Source organism: Gigantopelta aegis, chromosome 5 (assembly GCF_016097555.1).
Source record: "Gigantopelta aegis isolate Gae_Host chromosome 5, Gae_host_genome, whole genome shotgun sequence".
NCBI lineage: Eukaryota > Metazoa > Mollusca > Gastropoda > Neomphalida > Peltospiridae > Gigantopelta > Gigantopelta aegis.
This window is the reverse complement of record NC_054703.1, coordinates 33,194,194-33,217,056: the sequence shown is the minus strand read 5'-3', so window position 1 is coordinate 33,217,056 and position 22,863 is coordinate 33,194,194. Positions and strand designations below refer to the sequence as shown.

The window sequence follows — 22,863 nt, the reverse complement described above, 5'->3', positions numbered from 1 at the left end:
CATCTCTTGGGTACATTCTGCACATCTTCCCATTAGCATCGATTTACAGCCATTAAAGTTAAAGCTTGTTTGTTTAACGACACCACTAGAGCACATTGATTTATTAATCATCGGCTATTGGATGTCAAACATTTGGTAATTTTTACCTGTAGTCAACGAGAGGAAAGCTGCTATATTTTTTCATTACTATCCATGATCTTTTATGACAGGACAGTACATACCACGGCCTTTGATATACCAATCTTGGTGAGCTTGCTGGAACAAGACATAGCCTGATGGCCCACTGACAGGAACCAATCCTAGACCCAACTGCACATCAAGGGATCTTTTTTGTGCGGTTTCCCACCTATAGACACAACAGTACATACCAGAACCTTTGATGTACCAGTCATGTGGGGCAGGCAATTGTTGCTACAGGCATTAACTGTATGATTATGAATTTAAAAAAAAAAAAAAAAAAAAAAAAAAAGTTGCTACAGGCGAAAAGCCGAGTTCATTAAGAGCAATTGGTCCTATGACCTACTGGACCTGAGGCACACGGCTGAAATGATTCATCTCTTGGGTACATCTTGCACATCTTCCCATTAGGGTCGGCTTACAGTCATTAAAGGTTTCATCTTCTGTGTGGAGCAATATGTTTGGACTTGCCAGTGTACGGAGGAGAGATCCATATTAATGAAACATTACGGGCAGTCGATAGGTAGATTGTCTTTGTTATGGAAATAGTCGCCAGTCTGGCCATGTTTACATTTGACTGGGCCCGTGTCCGACGTTTGGTAGATATGTATGAGCCATTAGACTATGTGTTTGGCATCTCTTAGACAGTGTCTGGTCCGGCAGGCAATAGATTTCATTTCGTTTCAATACATTTCAATTATAGTTTTGTTTGTGCTTATATCCAATTAGTATAGTGTTCAGTCTAGGATCGATCCCCGTCTGTGGGCCGGAGTGGGATGTAGCCCAGTGGTAAAGCACTCGCTTGATGCGCGGTCGGTTTGGGATCGATCCCCGTCTGTGGGCCGGAGTGGGATGTAGCCCAGTGGTAAAGCACTCACTTGATGCGTGGTCGGTTTGGGATCGATCCCCGTCGGTGGGCCCATTGGGCTATTTCTCGTTCCAGCCAGTACACCACGACTGGTACATCAAAGGCTGTGGTATGTGCTATCCTGTCTGTGGGATGGTGCATATAAAAGAACCCTTGTTGCTAATTGAAAAGAGTAGGCCATGAAGTGGCGACAGCGGGTTTCCTCTCTCAATATCTGTGTGGTCCATAACCATATGTCTGACACCATATAACCGTAAATAAAATGTGTTGAGTGCATCGTTAAATAAAACATTTCCTTCCTTCCATCTGTAGGCCCATTGGGCTATTTCTCACTCCAGCCAGTTCACTGATATTTCAAAGGCAGGGTTTCTACCAGAGGGTAAAACGGGTATGGCGCCATACCCAAATGTTAGTTTTTTTTCAGTTCACCTTTTGACAAAATTAATTACTCTTATCATTACTGTATGATTTTCTTAACCTTAACCCTAAACTTAACCCATGTTCATTCTGGGGGATGGGCCCCCCCCCCCCCCCCCATACCTTCTGTTGACTGGTTGCATTCAATTCCATAGCGCCATACCCATTTCTTTCTAGCAGAAACACTGAAAGGCTATGGTATTAGCTACCCTGTTTCTGGAATGGTGCATATAAAAGAATTGTTACAAATGGAAATATATAGTGGGTTTGTTCTCTTATAGTCTAATATATATATGTGTGTGTGTGTGTCAAAATTATCAAGTGTTTGACATCCAGTAGCAGATGATTAATAAATCAATGTGCTCTAGTGGTGTGGTTAAATGAAACAAACTTTTAACTCAGGATGGTTTTTGGTCTAGCAGGCGTCAATATTTCAGTTCATTTCATTTTTAGTTATTTTCGTGCTTATGTCCAATTAAAGTTAAAGCATGCTGTCCTGGGCACACACATACCTTAGCTCATTAAATTTGCTCTGGATGGGACTGGGAGCCAGTAATTAATTTCATTTGTCTTGTTTATTCTTTTTTTCTTTAAGCCACCATCCTGACTGACACAATCAACTTTTCGCCCGAGGCAGGAAAGACAACTCCTAAAGATGTGGAGATGGTGACGAGATTACAGACATTTGTACCTGAGCTAGACTCTCAGTCTCTGTATGAAGAGATCCACACCGCTAAATTTGACTTATCTGGTAAGTTCTCAGTCTCTGTATGAAGAGATCCACACCGCTAAGTTTGACTTATCTGGTAAGTTCTCAGTCTCTGTATGAAGAGATCCAGACCGCTAAGTTTGACTTATCTGGTAAGTTCTCAGTCTCTGTATGAAGAGATCCAGACCGCTAAATTTGACTTATCTGGTAAGTTCTCAGTCTCTGTATGAAGAGATTCAGACCGCTAAGTTTGACTTATCTGGTAAGTTCTCAGTCTCTGTATGAAGAGATCCACACCGCTAAGTTTGACTTATCTGGTAAGTTCTCAGTCTCTGTATGAAGAGATCCACACCGCTAAGTTTGACTTATCTGGTAAGTTCTCAGTCTCTGTATGAAGAGATCCACACCGCTAAGTTTGACTTATCTGGTAAGTTCTCAGTCTCTGTATGAAGAGATCCACACCGCTAAGTTTGACTTATCTGGTAAGTTCTCAGTCTCTGTATGAAGAGATCCACACCGCTAAATTTGACTTATCTGGTAAGTTCTCAGTCTCTGTATGAAGAGATCCACACCGCTAAATTTGACTTATCTGGTAAGTTCTCAGTCTCTGTATGAAGAGATCCACACCGCTAAATTTGACTTATCTGGTAAGTTCTCAGTCTCTGTATGAAGAGATCCACACCGCTAAATTTGACTTATCTGGTAAGTTCTCAGTCTCTGTATGAAGAGATCCACACCGCTAAGTTTGACTTATCTGGTAAGTTCTCAGTCTCTGTATGAAGAGATCCAGACCGCTAAGTTTGACTTATCTGGTAAGTTCTCAGTCTCTGTATGAAGAGATCCACACCGCTAAATTTGACTTATCTGGTAAGTTCTCAGTCTCTGTATGAAGAAATCCAGACCGCTAAATTTGACTTATCTTGTAAGTTTGTGACATGATGAAATCCACACTGCTAAGTTTGACTTATCTGGTAAGTTCTTAGTCTCTGTATGAAGAGATCCACACCGCTAAATTTGACTTATCTGGTAAGTTCTCAGTCTCTGTATGAAGAGATCCACACCGCTAAGTTTGACTTATCTGGTAAGTTCTCAGTCTCTGTATGAAGAAATCCACACCGCTAAATTTGACTTATCTTGTAAGTTTGTGACATGAAGAAATCCACACTGCTAAGTTTGACTTATCTGGTAAGTTCTTAGTCTCTGTATGAAGAGATCCACACCGCTAAATTTGACTTATCTGGTAAGTTCTCAGTCTCTGTATGAAGAGATCCACACCGCTAAATTTGACTTATCTGGTAAGTTCTCAGTCTCCACACCGCTAAATTTGACTTATCTGGTAAGTTCTCAGTCTCTGTATGAAGAGATCCAGACCGCTAAGTTTGACTTATCTGGTAAGTTCTCAGTCTCTGTATGAAGAGATCCAGACCGCTAAATTTGACTTATCTGGTAAGTTCTCAGTCTAGTCTCTGTATGAAGAGATCCACACCGCTAAATTTGACTTATCTGGTAAGTTCTCAGTCTCTGTATGAAGAGATCCATCTGGTAACCGCTAACCGCTAAATTTGACTTATCTGGTAAGTTCTCAGTCTCTGTATGAAGAGATCCACACCGCTAAATTTGATCTGGTAAGTTTATCTGGTAATTTGACTTTCTCTCAGTCTCTGTATGAAGAAATCCACACCGCTAAGTTTGACTTATCTGGTAAGTTCTCAGTCTCTGTATGAAGAAGATCCACACCGCTAAGTTTGACTTATCTGGTAAGTTCTCAGTCTCTGTATGAAGAGATCCACACCGAAATTAAATTTGACTTATCTGGTAAGTTCTCTAAATTCTCTGTATGAAGAAGAGATCCACACCGCTAAATTTGACTTATCTTGTAAGTTGCTAAGTGACAGTAATGAAGAAATCCACACTGCTAAGACTTATTTGACTTATCTGGTAAGTTCTGCTAGTCTCTGTATGAAGAGATCCACACCGCTAAATTTGACTTATCTGGTAAGTTCTCAGTCTCTGTATGAAGAGATCCACACCGCTAAATTTGACTTATCTGGTAAGTTCTCAGTCTGTGTATGAAGAGATCCACACCGCTAAATTTGACTTATCTGGTAAGTTCTCAGTCTCTGTATGAAGAGATCCACACCGCTAAATTTGACTTATCTGGTAAGTTCTCAGTCTCTGTATGAAGAGATCCACACCGCTAAATTTGACTTATCTGGTAAGTTCTCAGTCTCTGTATGAAGAAATCCACACCGCTAAGTTTGACTTACCTGGTAAGTTCTCAGTCTCTGTATGAAGAAATCCACACCGCTAAATTTGACTTATCTGGTAAGTTCTCATTCTCTGTATGAAGAAATCCACACCGCTAAGTTTGACTTATCTGGTAAGTTCTTAGTCTCTGTATGAAGAGATCCACACCGCTAAATTTGACTTATCTGGTAAGTTCTCAGTCTCTGTATGAAGAGATCCACACCGCTAAATTTGACTTATCTGGTAAGTTCTCAGTCTGTGTATGAAGAGATCCACACCGCTAAATTTAACTTATCTGGTAAGTTCTCAGTCTCTGTATGAAGAGATCCACACCGCTAAATTTGACTTATCTGGTAAGTTCTCAGTCTCTGTATGAAGAGATCCACACCGCTAAATTTGACTTATCTGGTAAGTTCTCAGTCTCTGTATGAAGAAATCCACACCGCTAAGTTTGACTTACCTGGTAAGTTCTCAGTCTCTGTATGAAGAAATCCACACCGCTAAATTTGACTTATCTGGTAAGTTCTTAGTCTAAGTAAGTTCTTAGTTTGCTAAATTTGACTTATCTGGTATCTATGAAGAAATCCACACTGCTAAGTTTCTCAGTCTAGTCTCTATATGAAGAGATCCACACTGCTTATCTGGTTAGTTCTTGATCTATCTATGAAGAAATCCACACTGCTAAGTTTGACTTATCCAGTAATTTCTTGATCTATCTATGAAGAAATCCACACTGCTAAATTTGACTTATCTGGTTAGTTCTTGATCTATCTATGAAGAAATCCACATTGCTAAGTTTGACTTATCTGGTAAGTTCTCAGTCTCTGTATGAAGAAATCCACACCGCTAAGTTTGACTTACCTGGTAAGTTCTCAGTCTCTGTATGAAGAAATCCACACCGCTAAATTTGACTTATCTGGTAAGTTCTCAGTCTCTGTATGAAGAAATCCACACCGCTAAATTTGACTTATCTGGTAAGTTCTTAGTCTCTATATGAAGAGATCCACACCGCTAAATTTGACTTATCTGGTTAGTTCTTGATCTATCTATGAAGAAATCCACACTGCTAAGTTTGACTTATCCAGTAATTTCTTGATCTATCTGTGAAGAAATCCACACTGCTAAGTTTGACTTATCTGGTAAGTTCTCAGTCTCTATATGAAGAGATCCACACTGCTAAATTTGACTTATCTGGTTAGTTCTTGATCTATCTATGAAGAAATCCACATTGCTAAGTTTGACTTATCTGGTAAGTTCTTGGTCTATCTACGAAGAAATCCACACTGCTAAGTTTGACTTATCCAGTAATTTCTTGATCTATCTATGAAGAAATCCACACTGCTAAGTTTGACTTATTTTGTAAGTTTGTTAGATGAAGAAATCCACACTGCTAAGTTTGACTTATCTGGTACGTTTGTGAGATGAAGAAATCCACACTGTTAAGTTTGACTAATCTGGTACGTTTGTGAGATGAAGAAATCCACACCACTAAGTTTGACTTATCTGGTAAGTTCTCAGTCTCTGTATGAAGAAATCCACACTGCTAAGTTTGACTAATCTGCTAAGTTTGACTTATCTCGTAAGTTCTTGGTCTATCTATGAAGAAATCCACACTACTAAGTTTGACTTGTCTGGTAAGTTCTCAGTCTCTGTATGAAGAAATCCACACCTCTAAGTTTGACTTATTTGGTAAGTTCTTGATCTATCTATGAAGAAATCCACACCTCTAAGTTTGACTCATTTTGTAAGAGGTCTATCTATGAAGAAATCCACACTGCTAAATTTGACTTATCTGGTAATTTCTCGGTCTATCTATGAAGAAATCCACAGTCTCCATGGTTCTGGGTTCGCCTCTCCGTTATAACATGTCACTGTCTAATTTTCTTATTTCAGCACTGACGGCCATGGAGTTACTAGAAAAAGATGTGAAGATGTTGTCGGGGCAGGGCCTCACCATTGCCATGTGCTCGGTTACCATGGAGATGAAGGTATGCAGCAGTTACTAGTAGTGGCAAATGAACACTGTTGAAAAACTGATAGCATATGATGTCTTGATCGGCACATCAAAACCACGTTCATTATTTTAAATTTATTTTCATGCTTATATTCAATTAAGTTTCAAGCATGCTCTCCTGGACACACTCCTCGGCTATCTGTGCTGTCTGTCCAGGACAGTTGGTTAGTTGTTAGTGTTTAGTGAGAGAGAAGTCAGTGTTGTGGTCTTACACCTACCCATTGAGTCGTTAAAATTCACTCCATGTGGAAGCCGGTATCGGGCTGCGAACTCACTAACAACCAGCCTTATGGTATCTCACCACTATTGATTATACATTGGTGACAATACAAACATAAAGCCAAGCACTGACTAAATTATTAACAGTAGGTGCTATATACTACCTGACATGAAGAGAACAGTCTCTGTGACAGGGTTTAAACAAATAAAATTGATACTTCGCCACCTGTAACTTCAATTATCCAGCCTCTTTGACACATGGAGTAATGGAGGGGAGGCAAGTCTCATTTAAAATATGTAACACGGGCACTGTAAACAATGGTCTTGCCTGTAGCTAAGCAGATATGCATCTGTCAGTTTGATATCCCAAAATCAAGAGACAATGTTACCCTTCCAATATTCCATGACCGTTTTGGGGAATTCCGGTTTACAGTGTGTCCGGTTTTGAGAGGTTTCACTTTATAATCTTTCTAAACATTATAATATTATATCCATTGATTTGCAAGATTTGGGGGTTCATAATTTTACCCTCTGTACCCTCTGGCATACACCCTGCTTTAGCATGTGAAATTCAATGTAGTTTTAAAGAACAGTACCATGCACAAAAGGGATTAAATATCAGTGCTCAGTATGGGTATATTTTAAATGGATGGGAAGAGAGAGAGAGGGAGAGAGGGAGAGAGAGAGAAAGAGACATAGAGAGACAAGACAGAGAGAGATAGGGAGAGACAGAGAGAGAGACACACACACACAGAGAGACAGACAGAGAGAGACAAGACAGACAGACAGAGAGACACAGAGAGAGAGACAAGACAGAGAGAGATAGGGAAAGACAGAGAGAGAGAGACACACACACACACACACACAGAGACAGACAGAGAGATAGGGAGAGACAGAGAGAGAGACACACACACAGACAGAGAGAGACAGACAGAGAGAGATAGGGAGAGAGAGACACACAGAGAGACAAGAGAGAGATAGGGAGAGACAGACAGAGAGAGACACACACACAGAGAGACAAGACAGAGAGAGATAGGGAGAGCAAGAGAGAGATAGGGAGAGACAGAGAGAGAGAGACACACACACACACACAGAGAGACAAGACAGAGAGAGAGAGATAGGGAGAGACCGAGAGAGAGACACACACAAACACACAGAGACACAGAGAGAGACAGACAGAGAGAGATAGGGAGAGACAGAGAGAGAGAGACACACACACACACACACACAGACAGAGAGACGCACACAGAGAGAGACAGACAGAGAGATAGAGGAGCCATATATGTCTTTATGTTCTGATTTCTATTTAAGACTTATAAATCTGCATCAGCTTTAACTAATAACATTATTTATCCTATAACTTACCCATGATATCCATTTCATAAACCCAAGTGAAAATTTAGTGTATTAACCCGGTTAATAATGGTATGCAAATTTAAAGGTAAATGCAAATTTGCAAGGTCTCTAGGTAATAATGTGTTGCTATGAATGGGTCATTTGTTTACAAGCCAACAAGACCTGTATACCTGAGCCTAACGTTTTCATATTTAGTTTTAAGTCTGTGTACTTTTCTGTTAAATAACACAAACTTACATTTTTCGCATTAATATTATGATCGCATTAATTTCAAGATCTACAGTATATAGAAGAAGGCCTGATTCTTTTGTTCTTACAGTAAGATATGTTTTCAATCAGTCAATCAGTAGGAAGTTCAATTGGCTCTAAAATACCATGTGTTCCCCAATTTCTTTCCATCGGTATTCGGACATTTTACAGAGTCCCGTTTTAAAAACCAATACTTAACAGTTATCATGTGTTATTTGATGGTTTCAGGAGTTACTTCAGAAAGAACATATGACTGAGCGTCTGGTAGAATTTAGTGAAGCGAAGTCGGCCAACGTCATCGTCATCATGACACTGACAATGTCACCAGACAGACTGCCGCACCGACAGCTGGCCGTGTATTCAACCAGCAGAATATACAGACACCAGGTACGTAGCGGTTAAACGTTTCTTTTGTTTGACAACACCACTAGAGCACATTGATTAATTGCCTTGCCTTTACAACGTAAAGCTGGGATCGATTCCTGTCGTTAAACCCATTGAGCTATTTCTCGTTCCAGCCTGTACACCACGATTGGTGTATCAAAGGCCATGGGGAAAATGTAGCAGGTTTCCTGTCTAAGACTTTGTCAAGATTACCGAATGTTTGATAATCAATAGACTGTGTCCTCCAAGGTGTTTTGATTCTATGACCTAAACACCTCAGGCGAACGCTCTACCGATGTGAGCTAGATCCTGACACCCCCCCCCCCCATCCCCCCAAAGGTAATAACAGGTTCTCTGTTTCTTGAACTGATCAGGGGCCCAATTCACTAAACTCTCGCAACTTTGCGATCTCACAATGCAGTGCTAAAAGACTTGAAAAGAGGATGCTTTGTTGTCTAGCAGAACCTAAGAGACATTTGTCTTCTTCTTTTCGTTGACTACACGTCGAGGCCAGCAGTGACTATGAATGATACTGTTCTCTGTAGATCACTTCTTGTGCCGTACAGCTTCTTCTGGAGAGTTGTTGTAGTTGTCCAGGTACATGTAGTCTCCCTCAGCTGCTGTAGGTTAGAGACCTTTGTGAATTAGGCTCCAGATCTGTAAGTGATCAACGTCACAAGTCAAACCAAATCAAAAAGACAGATAGACTGTCGGGCTGGTAGTTGAATTTTTAAATCATCCGTAGTAATTTTTACTCGCATTTGGCGAGCAGGCGAGTATTTTCTGCAGCCCTGCATGCTGCTAATCGAAAAGAGTAGTCCATGAAGTGGCGAAAGCAGGTCTCCTCTCTCAGTATCTGTGTGGTCCTTAACCATACATGTATGTCTGATGCCATATAACCGTAAATAAAATGTGTTGAGTGCATCGTTAAATAAAACCTTTTTCTTTCTTTCTTTCTTTCTTTCGTTATTTATTTCTCCTCGGATCAGCTGTTTTCCTCTCATGGAACATTGCGTTTCCTCGCATTTTAATCGTCCTTTCCTCCAAAATGTGTCAGATGGCACAGATTTTAACCTAGGATTTCAAGAATTTCCGGGACCCCTCTAGATTTCCTCCTTTTTTTAACAGTTCATGAATTCCCACCCCTGTATTTGACTTATCTGGTTAGTTCTTGGGTCCCTCTTAATACTGGACAGTTATCATGTGTTAATTTGAGCCCTGATATGTCTATTTAGGTTTCTGTACATCACAAGATGCCTGGAAAGTTTCAGGAGAGCTACAGATTTATCAACTTAATTTTATTTCAAGACTCATGTGATTGCTCACCTAGCACCATTTTAGGAGAGTGATCTTTAGCTCGCCTTGATTTCGCTATATTATGTAATAACTATGCTCTAACTATAAGATAGAATTTTGAAAGGTGTTATTATGCCAAATTTGAATTTTTTAAATAATGGGAATTTGAGTGGAAATGCCTATTATGCAGCTTTGACAGTGCTTTGATTAGTTTATATATATATATAGTTGTGCAGTCTACCAATACTGCTGAGAATACTGATGCCAACATGAATATGTACATCTTATGATGTGCAAATATTATAGCATATTTGCTATAAAAAAAGATATAATAATGAGCAAAAATGTACCAATAAGTTGGTGGAAATGCCAACTGTACAACTTTGACAGAGCTCCTTTAATGAGTTGTGCAATCCATCAATACTGCTGAGAATAATGACACCAACATTAAAGGGACATTCCTGAGTTTGCTGCATCGTAAGATGTTTCCGACTACTAAAATATTTCTACAATTAAACTTACATGTCTGTATATTCAATGTGTTTCTTGTCGTCTTAATATTTGTAAGAAGCCCAAACTGGATTTTGTCTTCAAATAATTTCGTACGTACAAATGTACGTACGAAAAACAAAATTAAGAAATAAAATGAAATTTACCTAGTACGAATATTAGAACGGTCAGAAACACGTTTAATATACAGCCACTAATATTTAATGCAGAAAAATATATTTGATATGTAATTACAATCGTTATAAAGTGTCTGTTAGTCGATAACATCTTAAAAATTGCAGCAAACTCAGGAATGTCCCTTTACTTTGTAGACATCTTATAATGACATTTTATTATAGCATATATGCCACAAAATGTGTTGCACCTTGAATGATTTGTTTTTTATATCTATGTTTTTACAGATCGCCGATCTCCTTCAGACCTCTCAAGATCCGCCTTTACGTCTCGACCCGATAGATCTGGGTTTGAAAGACATCACGGTCTTCAACCAAGCGAACGTCCAGGCATCTCGGAAACTGGTCCTTCCCATCTTGAAGTCATTTCTAAGTGGTGAGAAGACGCCCGACGACAGCAGCAAACTTCCTCTCGACCTGCTGTCCTCGACCAATGAAAATGATTTCACCGCAGTCGCCACATTCACCACTCTTTTGGATTCAGTCGATTTGGCCACAGACGAAAGTTCGAATTTTTTCGAGTGTGCCGAGACAAATTCTGTTATGTTTACTCCTGTTCCGAGCGATACGTCGAGTGGACTCGTCCCCAGTCTGGCAAGCATGGCTAATAAATTTGATTCGTTGCTGGTAGATATAGAGAACAAGTCGTCCACAGACAGCGATGTAAATTTCAAAGATTCGGATTCGAATTCAAATTGCGTCGATTCGTTTTCAACTAACACAGTAATCATGGATGCGAACACGACCATTTTGAGTACAGTTATTCAGTCTGCCTTGGATGTAAATACAAATGGATCGTATGCAAACGATTCGAGTGTGGATACTTCTTTTACGACTAGTCCAATATCGCCCGATTCGTTTGAATTACAGCCGCAAAACGATAACAAGACGGTTACAGTTTTAACTGTTGGAGAAGAAGAGAATGAGGAAAGTGTTCAATCGGAATTTGTTGATAATTTAATCAGCTTTGGTGACGACACTTTCGAGTTTACGGACTCTGAACTACAGCCTTCGCCGGGTCATGTGGGGTTTTACCTGTCCTCCGACAGTCCCATGGAAGTGTCGTCCGATGCCAATTCGGGTCAAGGGTCGAAGGTCAACAGTTACCCAGTGACCCCTCAAAATAGTTACATGGAGCCCGGGATCGAACAGGAGTTCATCGATCGCAGCCTGCCGAGTTTCAACAATTTAGAAATGGCGCAGAGGCTACGAGCATCGTTAGACGAAGATTTAGTTGATGATGGTGATGGTGATGATGTTGGTGAGACGTACACCCCGCAGAATAGTTATTCTGAAAGCAGCGTGCACGTTTTGAAAGAAACGGAAATTCCGTGCTTTAATCGGTCGGACATGGTGAGGAGAATCAACGACAAACGTGCATCGCTGAAAACTTCAGAAGACATCAATGTAGAAAGAAATGAAATTGAAACAAGTGATGCGTTTCCGTGGACGCCTTACAATAGTATGAATGATGCCGTCATGGAGGAAAATTACAAAAAAAATATTTCAAACTGTGCTGTGCCAGAAGTGATTGGTGGAACGAAAGAGAGGCAGGGGAATAAGAGTGAGGCTAATTCAGAAGAAGGAGGAGGAATTTCCGTGATGTCAGTTCACGGCAGTCAGGCGGAAGGTTCTTCGTTTCAACCAGACAGACGGACAGACATGGATAAAGTTGTTCATCGTCTGTCCGAAGTTGGACTGGATGTCGACAAAAACAAGGAAATGTTTTCGGAGGAAGAGAGTAGCAGTTTGGATGAAGCAGGTGTTTTGAGAAATGATGATCTGTCTTCAGGGAATGTTTCGGGAAGTATGAGCGAATACTCTGACAATGTGGTTGCAAAACAAATAGCTCAGGAGATGATGGAGGATAAGGAGACTCCTGATGATGGAACACTTTCTAGAAGTACTGCATCTGCTAACAATGTTGTTGCTCAGCAGATTGCAAGAGAGATGATTTCTGATAAATCAGAATTAAGTGAGGGTGAAAAAGTTCCAGAATGTGTTTCAACCAATGCTGTGGCAAAACAGATTGCAGAAGAAATGATCAAAGACAAAGATTTATTAACCGAGGATGTACACTTTGTTGAAAAAAAGGCTGTGAATAACATTTTAGACAATGTAGTTGCAAAACAAATTTCAGAAGAAATGAGGACAGATAAAGAAAAAATAACTGATGACTGGAACATTTCAGAAAAATCTAAAAATGTGAATAAACTTACAGAAAGTGTTCCTGCTAGAGAAATTGCTGACCTAATGATCAGTGATGTGAACATGGTAGAAAATAAGAATTTGAATAACAGTAGTATTTCGGCAAATACTTACGAGAATTTGCTTGTAAGCTCAGACAATGTCGTAGCAAAACAGATTGCTCAAGAGATAGTAAAAGATAGTTTGGATTCAGAAAGTTCAGAATATTCTGAAGGTGCTAACCGATGTGGACAAAATTGTCTTAACAATGAAAGCGGAACGCTGCAAAGCTTCAGCAATGAGAAAAGAACTGCGTGTGCTGTTTCTGAAAATGAAAAGGATTTAGTAAGTGTGTCTGAAAAAAAGGGAGGAAAAAGTATCAATGTGGTAGCAGAAGACATTGCTGAACAAATGATTAAAGATGAAAAAGAAGCGACTGATGGAATACAGCATTATTCACGGAAGAAAGCATCAGGTCAAACTGTAGCAGGAGAAAGTTGTGATCAAAATATTAAATCGGTGGCAGATAATTCCACCGAACAGTCAATGGGAGATAACTCTTTTGAGCAGTGCATGGGAGGTAACTCCATTGAACAGTCGGGACATATTAAACCAATGGCAGCTAAATATACTGAAAAGTCAGTGGGAGATAACTCTATTGAACAATCCATGGGAGGTAACTCCATTGAACAATCTGACTGTATCAAACCAATGGCAGCTAGCTATACTGAACAATCACTGAGAGATAGCTCTGTTGAACAGCTCATGGGAGGTAATTCTAATAAACAGTTCATGAGAGGTAACTCTAATGAACAATCCATAGGAAATAACTGTTCTCGACAGACCGAACCTGGCTGTGATACCCCAAACAGCACTGCTGCTGAGAATAACCACGCTGACATGATGACCGCTCTGACCGAAACGGATCTCGCCGAATCCGCCGTCTTGGAAGTTGCCTTCAACCTTTCTAGCGAACTCATACAAGAAGCCCTGGAATCATTCTCCTACGACGTGCATGAAAAATCGCAGCACAGGAAGGAACCTAGAGCGGAGAAAAAGCTGACGAAGAGTTACAACGGGACGGACTACTCCATCGAGACGGAATATCTGCCGGAGATGGACCCTCTTCACGGCGGGTTGGATATCTCGCAGGACTCGCACGTCATCAAAACGGACGCAGAGAGGGAGGTGGTGGAGGGGGCCAGTTTCCGGAAGATAAGCGGGCAGACGCAGAGTGAGGCGCACGAGGACATTCTCAGACGGATGGAATGTGTGGCAGAGGGTGACCTTGAAGCGAAAAATGTCACAGGTCAGCTCAAGCTGGGTGAGGAAAGTGGAGGAAATGGAACAGAAAGTAGTGCTGTGGAAGCTGGAATTAATGACGAACAAATTGAAAGTAGTGCTGGTGAAGCTAAAAATAGTAGTGAAGAAACTGAAAATAGTGCTGGAGAAGCAGGAAATGGTGCTAAAAATAGAAACAATAATGCCGAAGGTGCTGAGATTGAAAGTGACCACAGTGACCTACAGACTGGCGAGGTAGGACATAAAATAATTCACGTGCCGTCCGACCTGGCGTCGAGCATTCATGAGAGTATCGAAGGAGAGTTCGACGAAAACGGTGAATCGATGGACCTGAGTGATTATCAGTATCAGAAGAAAGTCATCCATCTGGAAAAGGAAATCGACTTTGATTCCAGTTTAGGAACCGACACATCGTACCTGTCAGAAAGCATCACAGACGTATCATACGTCGATAAAGATGCCACAGAAACCAAAGTGAAATTAATTTATAAAAATCCTGATGCCAAGGGAGATAACACTAGTGATATTATTTCCAAGGGAGACAACTCTCGTGAATTTGTTTCCAAGGGAGACAACTTGGACGTGAAAAAGGAGGTTTACATGACGACAGCTGGTAGGATCAGCATTGCGGTCGACAAGGACGGAAGTAGGTCAGATTCTTTGTACAGTGGCCAGGATTCCCTGGGCGAGCCGATGACAGCCGAGGCACACCACCAGGTAGGGAGTTTAATTCTGCGGGCGGACCACTTGATTGCACGGGGAGACGAGGAGCTTGATGTGTTTTACCCTAGCATGGAACCCGTCGTCCCACCACCTTCACCCTCTCATCCAGTGCACTGGTCGTCTGAGGTATGCAAAGTAAAGTAAAGTTCATTTTATTTAACGACACCACTAGAGCACATTGATTTTTTATCTTATCATTGGCTATTGGACGTCAAACATATGGTCACTCCGACACTGTTTTATAGAGGAAACCTGCTGTCGCCACATAGGCTACTCTTTTACAACAGGCAGCAAGGAATCTTTTATTTGCGCTTCCCACAGGCAGGATAGCACAAACCATGGCCTTTGTTGAACCAGTGACGGATCACTGGTCGGTGCAAGTGGTTTACACCTACCCATTGAGCCTTGTGGAGCACTCGCTCAGGGTTTGGAGTCGGTATCTGGATTAAAAATCCCATGCCTCGACTGGGATCCGAACCCGGTCCTGAGGTATGCATGCCTTTGTTTATAGCACCGATCCAGGGTTCGAAAATAGAGGATAGTAAACAAGTTTACAGTTATTATCAAATTTATGTCCCACATGAAATAATTTTCACTTGTCACTCGCTAAAGCTCATGGCAACTGAAAATTATTTCACTCAGGAAATTTTATAGCACCGATCCAGGCTTCGAAAATAGAGGACAGAGGATAATAAACAAAGTTTTTAGTTATTATCAAATTTATGAAGTGAATTTATGAGTGAAATAATTTTCAGTTGCCACGAGCTTTAGCAAATGACAAATGAAAATTATTTCACGAGGGACATAAATTTGATAATAACTAGTACCGAGTTTGTTATTCTATTCATTACCTGAGCAATTTTTTCTCTAAAAGCCTTTATTTTCGACACACATGCACATACATGTATAGAAACGATATAAACCACTTTACGCACTGTTCTGTATTGCTATAACTTTGTTATTTAATCACCTTCATAGATAATTTTCAAAAACAAAAGTTCTCTTTATTCTGGTACAAGATATATAATTAATTGCATTATAATGATTTTTTATTATATATTTAACACCCAAAAACAGATAGCCGTAAATGCAAACTCTTTTAAACTACATGATGTCATTGTATATGTTTGCTAAATCGTGATGACGTCATATTTAGTACCAACAATGTCATTGGTTTGTAAGCGTCAAATCATCCAATGGTATTGTTTATTAGACCAGTGCACGATAATTTCAAGTGAGAAATTATGAATTTTATTTTCCACGTTATAAGTGTCTGCTGGGGTAATAATTAACAATTTGTTACTTCAGGAATTTTTTTTAATGTTTTTACCATAAACATTGTTTTGTTTGACGACACCACTAGAGCACATTTATTATCAATCATCGGCTATTGGATATTAAACATTTGGTAATTTTGACATATAGTCTTAGAGAGGAAACCTGCTAAGTTTTTCCATTAGTTGCAAGGGAACTTTTATATGCACCATCCCACAGACAGAAAAGCACATACCATGACCTTTGACCAGTTGTGGTACACTGGTTGGAACTAGAAAAAACCCAATCAGTTCAGTGGATCCATTGAGGTGTTTTGTCCAGAATAGAGATTTTCAAAGTTATCATAGTACTACGATATCATAAAACTGATATCGTAAAACTTTTGTACGCGATGATTGTTACAATGACGCATGCCATAGCCAGTGTTTCTGTCAATTTTGGGTATGGCGCTATGGAATTTAATGAAACACAGTTAACAGGTGGTTCAGTGGGTCTCCCCGGGAAAGAAAATGGGTTAAGTTTAGGGTTAGGGTTAAGAGAATCATACAGTAATGATAAGAGTAATTAATTTTGTCAAAAGGTTAACTTAAAAAAAGAAATCTGCCAAAATATTTGGGTATGGCGCCATACCCGTTTTACCCTCTGGCAGAAACCCTTATAGCCTACGGCAGGTTTTCGATGTAGTAGCACTAAGATAAAATCTGAGGGGCATGATGTAGCCCAGTGTCTAAGATCGATCCCCATCAGTGGGCCTATTGGACTATTTCTCATTCCAGCCAGTGCATCACGATGTGTATATCAAAGGCCGTGGTATATGCTATCCTGTCGGTGCATATAAAAGATCCCTTGCTACTAATTGAAAAATATAGCGGGTTTCCTCTCTATGACTTCGTCAAAATATATATATATACTATAACTTACCCATGATATCCATGTCATAAACCCATGTGATAATTTTAGTGTATTAACCCGGTTAATAATGATATGCAAATTTGCAAGGTCTCTAGGTAATGTATTGCTGTGGATAGGTCATTTGCTTATAAGCTAACAAGACCTATGTACCTGAGGGTAACATTTTCAAAGCTTTAGTTAAAATACTTTATGTCAAACTAAATTGTGCTAATCGTGATGACGTTATATTAGTGATGGTGGCGACTTTAGTACTATGATTTACTAAAACATTGAATTAAAATGTTATTTTAGAAGTGTTATAGGATAAGTAGAATTCGCTACTCATGTTTTTTAATATGTAAAATATCAACCTCGTCTAGTTACTCGGTATTTCTCTCTCTCTCTCTCTCTCTCTCTCTCTCTCTCTCTCTCTCTCTCTCTCTCTCTCTCTCTCTCTCTCTCTCTCTCTCTCTCTCTCTCTCTCTCTCTCTCTCTCTCTCTCTCTCTCTAGATTATGGTAGCCCCACTCCCATGGCTAGCAGGGCTTCTAGATTATGGTAGCCCCACTCCCATGGCTAGCAGGGCTTCTAGATTATGGTAGCCCCACTCCCATGGCTAGCAGGGCTTCTAGATTATGGTAGCCCAACTCCCATGGCTAGCAGGGCTTCTAGATTATGGTAGCCCCACTCCCATGGCTAGCAGGGCTTCTAGATTATGGTAGCCCCACTCCCATGGCTAGCAGGGCTTCTAGATTATGGTAGCCCCACTCCCATGGCTAGCAGGGCTTCTAGATTATGGTAGCCCCACTCCCATGGCTAGCAGGGATTCTAGATTATGGTAGCCCCACTCCCATGGCTAGCAGGGTTTCTGCCAGAGGGTAAAACGAGTATGGTGCCATACTCAAATTTCTTTGCAGATTTTTTTTTTTTAAGTTAAACTTTTGACAAAATTAATTACTTGTATAATTTTTTTATGATATTCTTAACCCTAACCCTAAACGTAACCCATTTTCTTTGTAGGGGAGGTCCCTGATACCCCCTGTTGACTGGTTAGATTCTATTCCACAGTGCACAAAAATTTCTTTCTGGCAGAAACATTGGCTAGTAATACTCAATGTTGGGCTAGTAAATAACTACTATTACCATGCCCGACGGCTAGTGAAAAAAAAGTTGCCAAAAACTGCATTTAAGTCTTATTTTGTAAACATGAATATCCTGGCCCCACTCCTACCTCATCAATCTCAGCTCTATCTCCCTCTTTAGGTGACGTGTCTGATTATTACTATAAAGTAAAATTGTATTTACTTTAAAGTAAAGTAGGGCTAGAGGATTTTTAATCGTGGCTAGTAAATGTTTTAAATGACTGATCCCATGGCTAGTGGATTTTATACAAATTCTAGAAGCTTTGTTTTCCATATTTGCCCAGGCACCTTTTATGACTTCTGGTTAGTATGAGGCGATTACCATCACTTGTAAATGGTAACATATAAATGTAACAGAAAGAAAGAAAGAAGTGTTTTATTTAACGACGCACTCAACACATTTTATTTACGGTTATATGGCGTCAGACATATGGTTAAGGACCACACAGATTTTGAGAGGAAACCCACTGTCGCCACTACATGGGCTACTCTTCCGATTGGCAGCAAGGGATCTTTTATTTGCGCTTCCCACAGGCAGGATAGCACAAAACATGGCCTTTGTTGAACCAGTTATGGATCACTGGTCGGTGCAAGTGGTTTACACCTACCCATTGAGCCTTGCGGAGCACTCACTCAGGGTTTGGAGTCGGTATCTGGATTAAAAATCCCATGCCTCGACTGGGATCCGAACCCAGTACCTACCAGCCTGTATACCGATGGCCTGCCACGACGCCACCGAGGCCGGTCTATAAATGTAACAGATAAATCAACCACCACTAAGGTGATTCGAACCACGGATCCTCAGCACGGAACTACTGGATGGGGCTTCACTTGAAAGGGGAATATATAGTGTGAATTTCTCTTCCATTAGCTCAGTTGGTGGAGCACTGGACTTCCACACAGAGTTTGTTTGTTAGTTTTGTTGAACGTCACCACTAGAGCACATTGATCAGTGGTAGAAATAAGCAGAATTTTTTACTACTCCAACACACAAATACATGTAGAAATCTACTTGTCCTCCATCATTTGTCCAAATAAATGGCTTGTTTTATTCAAGTACCAGGATGATGTTTTTGATTGCTTAAAATAAAACTTCATTGAACGTTTTTACTTGTCCACAGGACAAGCACCATGGTGCATTTGTTTGTCCAAATAGATTTTCACTTGTCAGGACAAACGGACAATTATGCTTATTTCAAACGCTGTTGATTTAGTCATCATCAGCTACTGGATGTCAAACATTTGGTAATTCTGAGAATATAGTCTTAGAGAGGAAACTCGCAACATTTTTTCCATTAGTAACAAGGGATCTTTTATATGCACCATCCCACAGACAGGATAGCACATACCACAGCCTTTGATATACCAGTCGTGGAGCACTGGATTTCCACACAGAGTTTGTTTTGTTTGTTTTTGTTTAATGACACCACTAGAGCACATTGATTTAGTCATCATCAGCTACTGGATGTCAAACATTTGGTAATTCTGACATATAGTCTTAGAGAGGAAACCCGCTACATTTTTTCCATTAGTAACAAGGGATCTTTTATATGCACCATCCCACAGACAGGAGAGCACATACCACCACCTTTGGGTATATCAGTAACTGTTATGGTGCACTGGCTGGAATGAGAAATAGCCCAGTGGGCCCACTGACGGGGATTGATCCTACACTGACAATGCATCAGGCAAGCACCTTACAACTAGGCTACGACTCACCCCCTCAAACACAGAGTCCATGGTTTGAATCTCGTCAGTGGATGGATGTTGATTTTTCTGTTACATAAGCGTAAATATAAGTATAAAAGAAAATGAAAGAGGTGTGATGGGTCACAAGATCGATCACACTCAGTGAACCATGACAGGTACATCAAAGGCCATGGTATGCAGTGCTCAATTTTAAGGATTTTGGTTGCTTGCCCGGAGGGCAAGTATGGGTTCACATTGAGGTTGCCCCTCCAAAAATTTGGTTGCCCTGATTTCATCCGTGTTTTGAAACTAGAGTTATATTTATATTCCAATAAAACAGTAACCAACAGGTTTGGAATTAATATGTTGTCGATGTAAAATATAATATGTACTGTCTGACAATAAAATACATTACTTTTTAATCATGTTTTTAAATGTTTGTAGTTATACACATGTAAACATAGGTCCTAATTGCTTAAGATTGTTGTGATTTGGCGACACATCAGCTATTTTCTAATCGAATGCACTCTATGTTCCAATCGAATGCACTGGAATGTTTACTATTGGGAATACTTCAGCTGATTACGATAATTTCTGATGTCTCACAGAATCGGCCGAGGAGTTCCGAGTGGCAAACAAACCCACGTGATTTCGACTGATGCTTTAGTAGAGGGGATGATTTTCCGTTTCAGATTTTGCCACATTCCGTTTCAGATTTTTGCAAATACCGTGTGTGTTTTTTTTTCTTTTTATGTGTTAATTAGTGTCATGTTTTATTATTATAAACTATATCCATTTGTGTTTTATTGTTCCAGCTCTGAGCTTGTTGGCTATTGCTATTTTTTAAATACCTGTAAACATTTTTGTTGACACAAACTTAAAAAAAGAAGAAGTTAAGTAATGTTTACTTGCCACTAATAAAGACTAAAAAAGTGATGTACCATATTTTCTGGCCTATTACACGCATTGGTGTATAAACCGCACCACTTGGTTTTAGACAAAGTTTCGACCTTCGTCCGTACATAAGCCGCAGTTAAAACAAAGTTACAAACTTAATTACTGTTAATTATTGTTTGTATTTAATAATAATAAAGAGATCCATTCTCCCTTAAATTCAAACAATACACAATTGTTGATTGTGTGGCTTTCAGTTTCATTTCATTTAATGGATTATGGTTAAAGGAAACATGTCACGTAAACCATATTTGGCACCAACCATGTACAATTAATTATAAATTGAACCACCTAAAAAAAAAAAATATAAAAAATTAATTACTTAAAATATCTCCATAAAAGAACCCCAGATACGAGCTCTTAGCGGAAATTGCTGATCTTTAATGAGCAGGGCAATCACGAGGTCCGTGACGTCAGAGACGCGTCGCTTGATCTGACGCCTTACACTTAAAAGCATTAGTCCGTACCACTCATAAAGAATCTAAGACTTGCACAGCTTACCAAAACAATGAGTGTTCGTTCGCAAAACGTTTTGCCGTATCAATATGAGCTGTTAGTAAATGAAGAAAGACACACAGTTACTTACAACAGTGATACTGAAGAAAAAACGGATAGCGAGTCGGAGGGTGGAGAAACTGATGGTGCCAGACCAGACCGGTCGACCAATTTACAGCCCGGAGCCCGGAGCCCGAAAGTAACCCGGAGACAAAACCAAAACTCGGATGCTAATGCCGAGGTGTATACTGTTCATATTTAGCATAAAGATACACCTCGATATGATGTATTTAAATATGTAAAAAAATATAAATGTAGGACAAAAAAAAATTGGGTTTTTTTTATAGAAAATATCGCATTTTTTTATGTTCGGGCTGTACATAATGAAATCTGTATGCACAGTGTAAACAAACGCTCTAATTTACGACAAGGCGCTTCACTTTCATTAACCTGGCTTGTAAAACAACATAAATGACTTGAGAGTATAATCAACTTTTAAACTAAATATATTTCTATTTGCATCAATAGAACGAAATGGGGTTATAGTATTTTTCTCTCATAAAAAAAAGTAGCATATTATTAGGCCTATTGGTAGGGTGCGTTAGAGTAAAAACGACCACTCACGATACCCAAGTGATAATTTTCTTTTCTTTGGTACTACGTAATTGGTCAGTTTTGTAATTTTAGATGGGAAAGTCTACTTAATCAAGGGTTTTACAGCATTATTTACAGTAATGAAGCAGGGCGGCTGATAATGTCCATTAACATTGTACTATAGTCGCGACAGGTTACGCCACAATACCCTGTGATCTTAAAAAAACTGGCACGTATTTTGTGCGTATGTCTAGACCGTGGTAATCACTTACCTGGTCGATACCCTGCAATATACACCTGCCAATCAGGAATCACATGTGCAGGCCACGGAAAGAAAGGACCAATTAACTAAAACAACACTCCGATTCTCAAGTCAGCCCGTGGATGAAACATAATAGTTATTTCGACACCGACAGTAGTGGTTTATTTTGTATTGAACTTCGTGTTGCTTTGGGGCTTCGGGCGATGAGGAACGTTTTTGTAACGTATTCCGCCCGAAAATTAAAAACATTATTTAAAATTATTATTGTTTTCTACACATTTTTTAAAAACATATTTAAATACATCGTACTGAGATGTATCCTCATGCCAAATCCCATGTTTGTATATGCCATATTTAATTACTTATTGACGTTTCCTTCTTCGGACGGCGAATACAGATTTTGTTATGTAGGCCTACATTTTTGTTTTAACATATATAAATACATCATGCTGAGGTGTATCTTTGTGCCAAATATGTACAATGTACACCTCGGCATTCGCAACAGAGTACTGTTTTTGTCTCCGGGTAACGTTCGGGCTCCGGGCTGTAAATAGGCTGACACCAAAGTACTATGCGGTGTTGGTGTCCAATCATTTCTTTTGCGATAAAATACACGCGTCTTTCTTCGGATACAATCCTTTGGAAAACCATAAAAAGACAATCCCGATCGTTTAAACTGTTTATTTTTACACCCAAAGGCTGCGCAGTACGGCACTGTTGGACTGAAAAGA

General features: G+C 39.8%; 1 protein-coding gene across 1 annotated transcript in view; it reads left to right on the top strand.

Annotated features, from left to right (window-relative positions):
- The window catches only part of LOC121373106, a 98,863-nt gene that overhangs the window by 65,073 nt on the left and 10,927 nt on the right, over positions 1 to 22,863 (top strand). Inside the window, exons 6-9 of the mRNA XM_041499554.1 lie at positions 2,058 to 2,213; positions 6,312 to 6,406; positions 8,485 to 8,643; positions 10,848 to 14,957. Coding sequence (XP_041355488.1) covers positions 2,058 to 2,213; positions 6,312 to 6,406; positions 8,485 to 8,643; positions 10,848 to 14,957 — 4,520 coding nt within the window. The remainder of the gene's footprint in view (positions 1 to 2,057; positions 2,214 to 6,311; positions 6,407 to 8,484; positions 8,644 to 10,847; positions 14,958 to 22,863) is intronic.